Here is a 12,618-nt window from a genome sequence, read left to right on the forward strand (position 1 = left end):
GGCCCAAATCCTTAAGTGGGACCCAGATTCTATAAATAGGGCTTCTAAAACGGAATTTAAAGTCCTAGGCCAAACCAGCAAGCTCCCACTCCCTATGAATGTGGGCAGCCTCTCTGCCAACTGTGGGCCCAACAGAGAGAAGCCTCCCTTTGCAGAGCAGGGATGTGGGTAGGCAGGGAGGAGGCTGGGATTTGTGGCACCTGGAGTAGGCAGGTCAGCATCATTTGGGTGAAACAAATCTCCCTGGGGATGGAGTCTGGGGGGAGGGAAAGCTGTTTGCAATGTCCCCCATTCCCACCTCAAGGGGCCTAATTTATTTTCTGGCTTCTGAGAAGAGAGAGGAGATCTCCCGGGGTGAAGAGGAGCCCAGGGAGGACAGAGCCTGCCCTTGCCTGGCAGCAGCTAGGCACGGGGCTTTTTCTGGTTGGCACTGCCCCTCCCCCAAACCCAGCATCTGAGGCCGAATTGTGGTCAGGACTCCTTTCCCGCCAACAATAAGCAGATAAAGAGTGCCTGTATGTCCTCTCTCCTGCAGTAAGAAGAAAAGAGCATCATGCCTCTCACCCTGCGCACAGGTGGTTGGATTGGTTTCTAAGAGTCTGGTCTGAGAGACCTGGTCCTCCTGATCACGCTTAATCTGAGCCTCTCCAAAAAAGGGGATGAGGGGTGGATACCCCCTAGGTCCGGATTCTAGACCCTTTCCCTCAACTTCTACTTCACAGGAAAAGAGGGAAGAGGAGAGTGCAGAGCTGTGTGTGTGTCAGAGTGTGTGCATGGTCTTGTGTGTGAGTCACTGTGTGTGTGTCTGGGTGTGTGCTCCTAAGTCTCTGTGTACCTAATCCCTGTGTTTCTACAGATCTCTAGTTGTCTGATAGTACCTTTACCTGTGTGTGTCTCCGAAAGGTTATCTGTGTATGTGTCTGTATGTCTGTATCAAATGCCTGTGTTTCTATGTTCTCCGCCTCTGGGTGTCTGTGCCTTTTCTCCTGAATGTGTGAGTGTAATGTCCATGCCTGGGTGCCACTGTGAGGACAATGACTATGGTGAGAGCTGGAATACAAGGTGCTCTGCCTGCTGCCCTCTTGTTAGCATCTGTAAGAGTAGCAGTGAGAATGCCTGGGGACACCACTGGCTGCTCTGGGAGGGGGCTCTGGTTGAGTGTGAGTAAAGAATCCTTTGTAGGTGTCCCAGGGAAGCCTGTTTTGCTCTAGCTGACTCTCCTTGGTCCCTCCTCTGCCTTGGGTCCTGGACTGCCGAAGGCCCTTCCAGCACCCAGTATTGACATTCTTGGGGGCTGAGCTACTCTACACTACCTCCAAGAAAAATAAGCCGCCTGCTCAGCTGGGGGCTTCAGGTCAACAGCTGTCAGGTCCTAGGTGGCAGCTGAGGGCTTCTCGGCCACCCTCTAGAACCCACCTGACTCCTCATGCACATGGGAAGAGGGGCATGAAGGGAGCAGAGGACCAGACTGTTCAGAAAGGAGGGGGGCCTAGTTCTACTTATTAAGGGGTCCTGGACCCCCAGCTTCTTTTCAAGTCTCCTTCACCCCATCCCAGAAATGAATGTTCACAGGATATCAAGATCCCTGTCTTGGCCTCCCTAATTCTTCTCCTGGGAACTCCAGACTGGGGAGCAGAAGGCCCAGGACCGGCGGTAGCAAATTAAACCTACGAGTGAGAGGCGAGTAGCGCTCCGGTTGTTCCCGAGGGGGCAGCACGGTCCTCACCTCCCACGCGCCGCGCGGGCTCCGCGCCCGAGCGGGGCGGGGCCTGGCGGGAGCGCGCCAGGGGCGGGGCTTCAGGGACGCGCCCGGGAGGGCGGAGGGAAGGGCTGGGGGCGTGGCCTAAGGCTCTGGGGCCGACGGCGGCGGCAGCAGGGAGCTGGGAAGCAAGAAGCCGGGAGCGCGGGGCTCAGTCGGGGGGCGGCGGCGGCGGCGGCTCCGGGAATGGCGGCGGCTCCACTGCTGCTGCTGCTGCTGCTTGTGCCCGTGCCGCTGCTGCCGCTGCTGGCCCAAGGGCCCGGGGGGGCGCTGGGAAATCGGCATGCGGTGTACTGGAACAGCTCCAACCAGCAGTGAGTCGGGGGCCCAGGGAGCCCATGCGTCCCGCGTCAGTGAGAGGGGGAGGCCTGGGAAGTCCTGGTGGAACCTGGGGTGGGAGTCCTGGGAGACCATAGCTGGGGGCTAGGAGGCGAGGGAGAGGGGGAAACACTCTGTGGGCATCTATGACATTCGGGGGGTGTCTGAAAGAGGCTGTTAAGGTATAGTAACCAGGGCTTGGGCCGTGCTGAGGAGGTTGCTCGGGGACACCCCACCCTACCTTGGCTTCTCTCCACACCCGCCTCTGGAATAGCTTACCCCCACCCGACAGTCCCCCCATCTTCCTCTCCTTCGGCCGGGCTGGGGTTTGGGAGTACCAGTGTGCTGGGGATAGGCCGCCGCACTTGGGGGACCCAGGGGTGACCTGTTTTCAGCCGTGAGAGTTTCAAGGGGTTCTGTCTATGACCGCTGCTTTTAAAAGTGGAGTCCAGAGCTGAGGCAAGGAGTCCGACCAAGCACCTCCTCAGAACGAAGGCGAATGGGTTACCCTGGTTGTATGGATAAGCCCGGTTGGGGTGAGCTGGGGCTGGGCCGCCAAGTTGGGGGGCTCTGGAGGTGCTGCTTGGATAGGATGGGAACGTGGGGTACCGGCGAAAGGGAGGGAGGCAAGGAGATGGCGTGTCACACACACACACACACACACACGCCCGGGCTGGGGACGGCGTGTGGCTCCAAGAGTGAGCGGGCGTGCGTGGCTGTCAGTGTGCGTGTGTGTCTGAGTGTGTGATTTGTGTGTCTGCGTCGGCGATCGTCTGGGGGTGGGAGCGGGCGACGGGTCGGGGATGGGGCTGCGGTCGCTGTCCGCGTGGCCGGCCGCTTCTGGGCTAGGGTGGCTGGCCGCGGTCTGGGCGGGTGTCAGGGCGGCCGTGTGGTTTCCCGGGGTATGTGAAGCGGCGGCTGGGTGCCGGCTGCGGGGCCAGGTCCTCATTCTGCTCAGTCCTTGCTGCCCTTGTGTTCTCCTCCCCGCCGAGCCGCCGTGTGTATCACCCCGGCCGCCTCCGTGTGTGTCTGTGTGTGTGTGGGGGGGGGGAATCCCTGGGGACACGGGGGTCACTGTCACACCTACCCAGGCGGCGGCGGTGGCACTGTTTCTGGCTCCCCACCCCAGGGGGCGACTAGGGAGCAAATGGCGAGGCCCCACGGGAGGGGACTGAGAAGGCCGGGCGGCCGCGACCCCCAACCTCCCTGGGGAAGGAGTGCCGCTCGCCGCTCCGCTCTTTGTTGTTTGGGGCTCTGCGCCTCCCCCTCTCTCCCTCCTCGCGCCCGGAGTGTCAGACTGGGGGTGGGGATGAGCCAACGACGCCCCCCTCTCGCTTCCCATGGAAACCTCGGGGTTGGGGATACGGCCCCTCCCCCCCCCAGGACCGGGACTCGGAGAAATCCGGGGGGCGCTGGGGGCTGACTCCCCTGCTCAGTCTAGCTCGTCCCCCTCCCCCAGACTCACACGTCCGCCCCCCACCCCGCTAGTGTCTGGCGGGGGGCGGGGAGCAGAGAGCGCGCAGGTGAGGGGCCCCGGGTTCCTCACCACCGTCAGGGCACCCCCATATTCTTAGGAGAAGCTGGAGCCAGGGGGATGCGGGAATGGCGGGGTGGGGGGAAGGGGGATGTTGTCGATCAGGTTCCCCTCCCCTCATACACCTGGGCGCAGGTGAAAGCCCTGGGAGGGGGTGGAGGAGCCCAGGTTCCCAGAGCCTCCTTTCTGTCTTCCCCGCTCCCCCACAGGTCTGGACCGGCAGAGATGGGAGGGGGCGCGCACCGGGCCGGGAGGCCGCCGCCGCCCCCGCCTCGCTTCCTCCGCCTTTGTTGCCGCTGCGCCCGGGCTCCCCGGCTCCCTCACTGCGGCAGCCGCGGCCCCATAAATCGTGAGAGCGACGTGCTCCGGAGCCGGGAGTGGAGAGGGCCAGGGAGCTGGGGGCGGGGCCGGGCCGAGCCACAAGCTCCCGCACCCCCTCCCCCCGGTCACGTGAGCTGGGCTCCTGGCTCCCACCCCCCGTCATTGCCGAGGGTCTCTGCCCCTTGGGATCACGTGGAGAGGGTCTTGCGACCCCGCCTCCTGGGGGATCACGTGGGAGGGTACTGGTGGAAATTGTGCGCTGGCCTCTTTGACAGACCTGGGGGCAGTGCCCTGAACAGCGACCGTGATCTCGCTTCCTATCTCCCACTCAGCCCCTCCGTTTGGTCCTCTGGAATAGGCGAGACCTGTTCCCAACCTGGCCCAGAAACTAGGGATTGGGCGAACTATAATGGAGGAAAGCGTGAGAGTGTGAGGTCGAGGGGTCCCCTGAGCCCGGAATCGAATTGGGGGGGGGGCAGGACTGGCCGATGGCCAAATATATGCGCCCAGGCCCGTGTTTCATTTCTTTGCAGAAGTGTGCAAAGGTGCTGGTCTTCGCCCCTGTCTCAACAAGCGTACGGAACATCTTTCTCTAGCTGTCTCCCTACCTGTCTCTTTATCTCTGAAATGTTTGTTGCTTATCTCTCTTTCATTCATACATTTATTGAACAAATATTTATTGAGGCTATACTACGTCCCTGTTGGTCTTTCTCTCTCTCTCTTTTCTCTCTGTCACCGAGTCTCTGCCCTGAACCCCTTCCCCGTCCCTGATATTCTGCTTTGCGTCTCTCCGTCTCCGTCTTTGCTGTCTGTGGGCCTCTCTGGAGCGGCCTCTACGTCTCTCCCTTTCTCCAAGCCTCTCTCCCGTCTCATTCTCTTCCCTCTCTCTCTCGGTTTCTGGATCCCTCTCTTTCAATGTGTCTCACTCCCTTTCCCCTCTCAGTGAATCCGGTTTCTGTTCATCCCCCCTCTCGGTGTGCGTCTCCCCCTCTCTCCATTTCTATGTGTCTCGCTTTCGGCGGGTCTCTCGCGCTTCTCCGCCGCTGCAGATCAATAAACCTTCGCCGCCGCCGCCGCCGCCGCCTCCGCCGCTGTCGCAGGGAGGAGGGGCGGGGATATGGGGCGCGCTGATTTTCTCCCATCCGACGCCGTCCGGAGAAGCCCGGGGCCCAGTCCCGGGCTGGCAAGACCCAGTGCGGTGGGGCGCCGAGGCCCGGGGCGTCGGAGGGGTGAGGGGGTGTCAGCGTGCACGCGCCGCCCCGCGAGCATTCTCGCCAGTCACCCACCCAAGCCCGGGTGCGCGGACCCCACGCCGCACACACGTGGTCAGGCCTAGTCTGCTGGGGTGAGCGGCGCGCAGCCTCGGGGGCGCGCGCTAGAGAGAAGGAGAACCGGGGTCCGGTGTCTTTATCCCTCCTCCACTTCCTTAGCTCTGCATCCTGGCGTCTAGGGGTGGGGGCAGGGATTTAACAAGTTCAGCTCTCTGGGGATCCTTTCCCTACTCCCTGGTCTGTTAGACACCCTGTTTACCTGCCCCTAATTGCCCCAGGGGGAGAGGTTTGCTCCTTCCCCGCTCCCCCGCCGCCCACCCCACCAGGCTCGAACGGGTAGGGCACTGAAGGAGTGAAAGTGAGGGGTCGGAATGCGCACCGGGGGCGGCGAGAGCCGGGAGAAATGAAATAACAGGGTGAGGGGGCACCCCCTCCAGGTGGGGTGTGTTGACACGCCTTTCTGCAAGAGAAGTGGGAGGCTAGGAGGGGATGAAGTGAGGAAGAATAGAGAACTGTTTGAAGGGGCAGGCACGACCCAGTCCCCAGATCCCAGCCTGTCCTCCTCTCCCGTGGGGCGGGGCGTGGGGTGTGGCTCTAGGTTAGAGAGGTGCGGCCCTGGAGGGGGGGTGAGCTGTGGCGCTAAGCCGGGGCCTAGCGGCACCTCCCTCTTCAGTGCCAAGGCTGGGAGGATGACAGATTCAATTAAAGCGCCCAAGCCAAGCAGACACCTCAGGTCTCCCAGGAGGTGTGGCTGGGGATTCCTGGCACCCAGCCCTTTGCCCCCTGTCTACCAGCTACCAACTGGGCACAGTCATTCCACAAGCAGTTCTTTCTCCCACATGCCCAGATTGGGGGGGGAGGTGCATTTCAGGGGCTGTTCCACTCAGCCCAGGGATGGGAAAGAGGTGGCTTCTCTTCAGTTGTGGTTGCCCAGCAACCTTTGTATAATAAGGCTACTCCCCTCTGTGTTGAGGAAACTGAGGTACCTGTTTGGCTTCCTCTCTGCTAGAGCAGGGTGTGTTGTGGAGGAACTGGTCAGTGCCCTAGGGAGGCGCTACTTCAGAGTAGGGCTGGAAACCTGGGCGAAGCTCAAGGACAGAGGCCCCAGTGTGCCTGTGCAGCTGCTCCAGGCCTGGCACTGGTGGCCCCCTCCTCAAAGCCTGTGGAGAAAACAGTAGACTTCGGGCTTGGGGATAGAGAGGCAAACCTGGGGTGGTGGCTGGGAGCTAGGCCTGGTCTAACCCGTTTTCCTGCTCCCAGTGCCCCAGGCAGAGGCTCCTGCCCACCTGAGTGCCAGGGCCAGGGAGGGGCCAGAGTGACCCATCACTCCCATGGGAACTGAGTGGGGCTGGTGGTATTCCTGATGATTCAGGGAGGCTGTGCCCATTCTTACTGGGGTGCTCAAGCACCAGCTCTTACCTATCTGCCTTACTGCTAGGCTTGGAAGGGAGTGTCTGGGGAGGGGGTGGCACAGGCAAGGCCAAGGAAGTAGGGTGAGGTGAGGAGGGACCCTCAAGGCCCCATGCCATCCAAAGGCCTCCAAGCTCGTTTCCCGAATGGACCTAATTACTGTTTGTGGAACTGGGAGGTGCCTGGTGACATGGGGAGTGAGTCTCTCCCCTCAGGGAGTTCCAGGGACCAGGGACCCCAGTGGTTTGATATTTTGCCAAGTACCCCATGCCTTCCTGTGTCCACCACACTCCCCTCTCACTGCCAAGATGTGTGCATTCTTATGCTAAGGAAATTAGGGGAAACTCCTGGCTACTTCTCTGAGTTTCTTTCTCCATTCAGATGTTTCTCCCATCCCCACACCACTCAGTACCACCATGGAGAGCAGTAAGACCAACACTTTGATGATAACTAGCAAGGCAGGTGGGGATTACAAGGGACCCAGCATCTGCTTCTCTGCTCATAGAAGGATCAGGGAAGTAAGAGGCACAGCCATCTTGTCTGGGCACTATGCCCACTACTTTTCCCAGCATCATCATCACCTGGGGCGTTGGCGTCCAGGTTGAGGAGGGAGGTGTATAGAGACAGAAGTTTTGGCTGGTTAGCGTGACACCACATGGAGCCTTGGTGTTGAGTCCCTTAGCTCCCTGATCTATTGTGTCACGTTATTGGGGACCTAATTGTCCGTGGCCTCAGGGTGGAGGTCAGTGGGACTCAAGGTACAGAGGCCAGTCATACTGTAGAGGGAGCGTGTGCCAGTGTGTGTGTGTATGGGAAGAGCAGGAAGAGAGCTTGAGATTGCTGGGGTCAACCAATACTGGCGTGCCAGTCCAGCGCACATATCACCTAGTTTTTCTATGTGTACGCCGCCTATGAGTGGGCGGTGGACATATTTGTGTGTGTGCCATAGAACTTGTGCGTGTATATGCATGAAGCCTCCATACATGCGTCTGTGAGGGCAGGTCCTGTCCGACTCGCCTTTGGGGGCGGACTGGCAGCAGCAGGAAAGCATGCTGGGAGAGGCGATGGAGAGTGCGCATCCCTCGAAGGGATCCCTCCCACTTTCACACTTCCATTCCTTCTATCCTTCCTCCCCACTAGTGAATTATGGGGGATGGACAGAGGAAATCCGGGCCTGGGTCTGGGAGTCGCAGGGGCCTGCGCCGTTTCTGTGGTAACCAAAGCATACGTTCCCTTCTTCCCTCCATCCTTCTCCCCCGCCTCTTTTTCTTCGGAGGCCGGCCGGGCTTCCCTGCGCCTTTGCTACCCTCTGGTGGCCACTATGAGAAGGGCAGAACAAGGAGTGGGCCTGGAAGGATAGTGGGGGGACTGCCAGCACTAGGGCCCTGGGGACAGAGACAGGGACTGAGAAGAGAGGAAGCTCAGAAGAAAAGCCGGGAGGCTCCGAGGACCCTGGGGAAGGTCTGCGGAGCGGTGAGGTGGAAAGTGGGTTGGCTTTGGGTTTGTTCTCTCTGACCCGCTTCCTCTCCCCACAGCCTGCGGCGAGAGGGCTACACGGTGCAGGTGAATGTGAACGATTATCTGGATATTTACTGCCCGCACTACAACAGCTCAGGGGTGGGCCCGGGGGCGGGGCCAGGGCCCGGAGGCGGGGCGGAGCAGTACGTGCTGTATATGGTGAGCCGGGCAGGCTACCACACCTGCAACGCCACCCAAGGCTTCAAGCGCTGGGAGTGCAACCGACCGCACGCTCCCCACAGCCCCATCAAGTTCTCGGAGAAGTTCCAGCGCTACAGCGCCTTCTCTCTGGGCTACGAGTTCCACGCGGGCCACGAGTACTACTACATCTGTAAGTGACGGCCAGGCGGCGGACCAGGGCGGGACCTAAGAGTGCCAGGGAGTGGAGTCCCGAGGGGCCGGGGGCGGGCCAACGCTGCAAGGCACTAGGTCTCCGTCGCTTGGAGTGATACCTCGGGATGAGGCGTTGGGGCTGGGGACCTCAGGGTTCCAGCTCAGAGTCGTGAGGCTAAGAAAGAGGTTTAGTGGCACTCCAAACTTTGGGTCGCAGAGTCACTGTTTCTGTGAGGGACATTCCGGGGCCGGGACCTCAGGGGTCATTGTTTCTTGAGGGATGGGACCCAAGGGGCTTCTAGGGCTGACGGCGGAGCCACCACGACCAATGCGCAAAGGGTGGAGGAGGTACTGAAGGACACTGCCCAAGAGGGGCAGTTTGGAGGGGGTGAGAAAGAGAGTTTCTGAGCGAGGAGGGCACGGGGTGTAAATCTGGAGAAAGCGACTCAGGCCCAGTCTCCTCCCCAGCCACGCCCACCCACAATCTGCACTGGAAGTGTCTGAGGATGAAGGTGTTCGTCTGCTGCGCCTCCAGTGAGTATAATAGGCTCCCAGCCGCGACCCCATCCTCGGCTCCCCTGCTTTGGGGCTCCCCTGGCTTCCTGGGGGTGGGGGCGGAGGGCACAGGCGAGGGGGACTCGCTCCTCAGCTGTAACAGGGGGAGGGAATCCTGGCCCTGACTATCCCCTCCTCTCTCCCCCCCCCGCACCCCCCCCCCCCCCGCAGCATCGCACTCCGGGGAGAAGCCGGTCCCCACTCTCCCCCAGTTCACCATGGGCCCCAATGTGAAGATCAACGTGCTGGGTGAGTCTGCGCAGCGCCCTCTGGTGGCCACTGCTGGAACCGCAGCCCCCTCCCCGGTGGCTGCTCATCTTGCATGTCTTTCCCGGGGGCACCGATCTTTACCACCCCCGTGGGTGGTCATGTCCCCCGCTCCATTGCTGCTGCCGCTGCCGTGTGCCCCACCCCAGCACGCAGCACAGCTCTCACCAGTCTGTCTATTCATCTATCCACAGAAGACTTTGAGGGAGAGAACCCCCAGGTGCCCAAGCTTGAGAAGAGCATCAGCGGGACCAGCCCCAAGCAGGAACACCTGCCCCTGGCAGTGGGCATCGCCTTCTTCCTTATGACACTCTTGGCCTCCTAGCTCTGCCCACTCCCTTGGCGGGGAGAGGTGGAGTGGGGCTGGGACAGAGCAGGGAGGCTTTGGCCTCTCCAAGGGAAGCCTAGCCTTGGGGCCTAGACCCCTCCTCCGATGGCTGGAACTGGGGTCTGCACCATACATCTGTGCCCACCCCTTCTGCCCCCTCCCCACCAAGTAGGGCACTGTAGTGGACCAGGCGCAGGGACAGCCAAGGGTTCCAAGTGGCCTTGTGGCTCTGGTAATGTTTGGTACCAAACCCGGGGGGCCATAAGGGGCAGTGCTCAGGACTCCCTGCCCCCTGGTACCTTTCTCTGACCCCTGGTGCCCTCCCCCCTTGAGAGAGACAAATGTGCCCCAGAGAGAGCAAATCGAAGTGTGGGAGACACCCCCAATCACTCTTTTCCAGGGGCAGAACATGGGGAGGGGACTGGATGGGCGAGGGGGTGGCACCGCCTGCTGCCCCCTTCCCCTGTTTACAGCAATAAGCACGTCCTCCTCCCCCTACTCCCACTCCCAGGATTGTGGTTTGGATTGAATCCAAGTTTACAAGTAGACACCCCTGGGGGGGCCGGCAGTGGACAAGGGTGACAAGGGGTGGGCATTGGGGTGCCAGGCAGGCATGTACAGACTCTATATCTCTATATATAATGTACAGATGGACAGAGTCCCTCCCCCTCCTTAACCCCCTGACCTTCCTTGACAACCCCTTCCAGCTTCAGACCCCTTCCCCACCAGGCTAGGCCCCCCACTGGGGGACCACCTGGCCCCTCTTTTGTCTTCTGTGAAGACAGGACCTATGCAACGCACAGACACTTTTGGAGACCGTGAGACAACAACGCCCCCTCCCCTCCAGCCCTGAGCGGGGACCCAGCTCCCAGGACCTTGCCCTGCCCATCCTCTGTGGTCCCCACCCATTCTCCTGGGCCTTTTTCAAGTGCTTTGGCTGTGACTTTCATACTCTGCTCTTAGTCTAAAAAAATAAACTGGAGATGAAAATAACTGAGTGTGTGTGATTTCCAGAGGCCATCACTCTTCTGTACATCGGTTAAATAAACCCCACAGGTCACAGGGCCTAGGGAGGGGACAGGACTCTAGGGCCAAAGGGTCAACTGAACACCTTGTTCTGTGGCTCATCTCCCCTAAGGAGGCAGCTCTGTGTGAAGGGAGCAACAAGGGCTTCCGAGCAGGGCATGGATGACTTTGGGCAACTCATTCAACCTCTCTGAGCCTCAAGTATCTCATCAGAAAATTTAGGTTATAATACACTTCTCACAGGGTTGGTGTAAAGATTAAATGGCAGAGGGAGTATAAGGCTCAATCAGTGATGGTTTTCTCCTTTTCTTCCCATTCCATTCTGTAACCAGAAGTTCTTGACTGGAGTCTATGGATTTCAGGGGGGTGTGAACCTAGATAGGAAAAAATTATATCTTTATTTTCACTCGCCTGTAACTGAAATTTAACATTCTCCTACGTACTTGGGCAATAAGCCACAGTAGTGGGCTTCCCTGGTGGCTCAGTGGTTAAGAATCCACCTGCCAATGCAGGGGACACGGGTTCAAGCCCTGGTCGGGGAAGATCCCACATGCCGTGGAGCAACTAAGCCCGTGTGCCACAACTACTGAGCCTGCGCTGTAGAGCCCCCGAGCCACAACTACTGAGCCCACGTGCCACAACTACTGAAGCCCACGCACCTAGAGCCCCTGCTCTGCAACAAGAGAAGCCACCGCAATGAGAAGCCTACACACCACAACAAAGAGTAGCCCCCGCTCACCGCAACTAGAGAAAGCCCGCACGCAGGCAGCAACGAAGACCCAACGCAGCCAAAACTAAATAAATAAATAAATTTTTTTTAAAAAAATGTGAAGGTAAAACAAAGAAGCTTTAAAAACAAAAAATAGCCACAGTAGTTTTAAGAGCGCCTGTGACTTTGTAACAGACACAGATGTGTTCAGACTACGTTATAGTTTTTGAAAATATCTCAAAATATCATTTACTCTCATCACTACTTTGAAATAACCGTAGTTGTTAGATCTTGTTTTTAATGTGTTAATAAAGAAGCATATATATTACTATACCAAAAAATGTAAATGTTCTGATAACTGTGTTTCAATATAATTGGTTTCCTTTATAATCCTTTGTAATTTTATTTTTTTCATTTAAAACATTATGGCCAAAAGGCTGAGAGTTTGCTGGTGTTGGAGCCGCACATAACTACAGCACCCTACATCCATCAGGAGAGTGAGGGGACAGAAGGCAAAAGATGGGACAGTGGCTGAAGCAGTCAAAAAGGTCACAGCCCCACCTAAGCCCAGTGAGGTCAGGGTTGTACAGGTGGGCACTTCAGGAGGGCGGTGAGGGGTTGCTGATAGGGGCCAAAATCTATCCAGGCTTCCCTTGCCCAGCCAAGCTCCCTGGCCCAGGGAGGGGGTGCATTTTTCCTCATTGCCAAGCAGTGACTCCAGCCCAACCAGGGCACTGTGTGGGCAGGCTGGGTCCTGGGTGAGTGCCCCTCCTGTGTGCCCTGTGGCTCTTGCCAGCTGCATTGTGAGTCTCTGAGCAGCAGGGGCTGTGTCTTCTCCCCCTCTGTACTCATAAAACATGGGAAACGGAATTTCGACTGGACCGCGGAGAGTGGGTAGGTTTCCCACTGGCAGAGCTGGGAGGAGTGGGGGTGGGAGGGCAGGTGGGGAGAGGATCAGGGGCAGCCAGTGCACTGGTCTGAGGCTCCCCACGTGGAGACAAGACTTGAAAAGGTAGGCTCATCGATCTAGTCATTCATGGATTCAATCGACATTTACTGAGCGCCTGCTGAGTGCCAGGCCCTAACCTGGGTACTGGGGATACAAAGAAGACAGTCTCTAGCCTCAGATAAGCTCATAATTTCGCATGTGCTGATATGTGACGAGGAATCAGTGACACACACACATAGGGCACTATAACCAGGTGTAACATGGGTAAATGCCAGGAAGCTATAGGAACATGGGGGAAAAAAATCACACTCTAGCCTGGG

The 12,618-nt window shown here is 58.8% G+C and overlaps 1 protein-coding gene across 2 annotated transcripts; it reads left to right on the forward strand.

Moving 5' to 3' along the window:
• The first annotated feature begins 1,868 nt into the window (after positions 1–1,868).
• EFNA3 (ephrin A3) lies at positions 1,869–10,591 on the forward strand. Of its 2 annotated transcripts, XM_007178583.3 has the most exons (5): positions 1,869–2,073; positions 8,149–8,462; positions 8,933–8,998; positions 9,191–9,268; positions 9,481–10,591. In XM_007178583.3, exons 1-5 carry the CDS (start codon positions 1,946–1,948, stop codon positions 9,609–9,611), a joined length of 717 nt encoding a protein of 238 aa, XP_007178645.2. In that variant the 5' UTR covers positions 1,869–1,945; the 3' UTR covers positions 9,612–10,591. The 2 variants fall into 2 exon arrangements, with proteins under 2 accessions (XP_007178645.2, XP_057381958.1); XM_057525975.1 differs by lacking the exon at positions 9,191–9,268.
• The last annotated feature ends 2,027 nt before the right edge of the window (positions 10,592–12,618 follow it).

The sequence above is a fragment of the Balaenoptera acutorostrata genome, chromosome 1 (genome assembly GCF_949987535.1).
Source record: "Balaenoptera acutorostrata chromosome 1, mBalAcu1.1, whole genome shotgun sequence".
NCBI classification, from domain to species: domain Eukaryota; kingdom Metazoa; phylum Chordata; class Mammalia; order Artiodactyla; family Balaenopteridae; genus Balaenoptera; species Balaenoptera acutorostrata.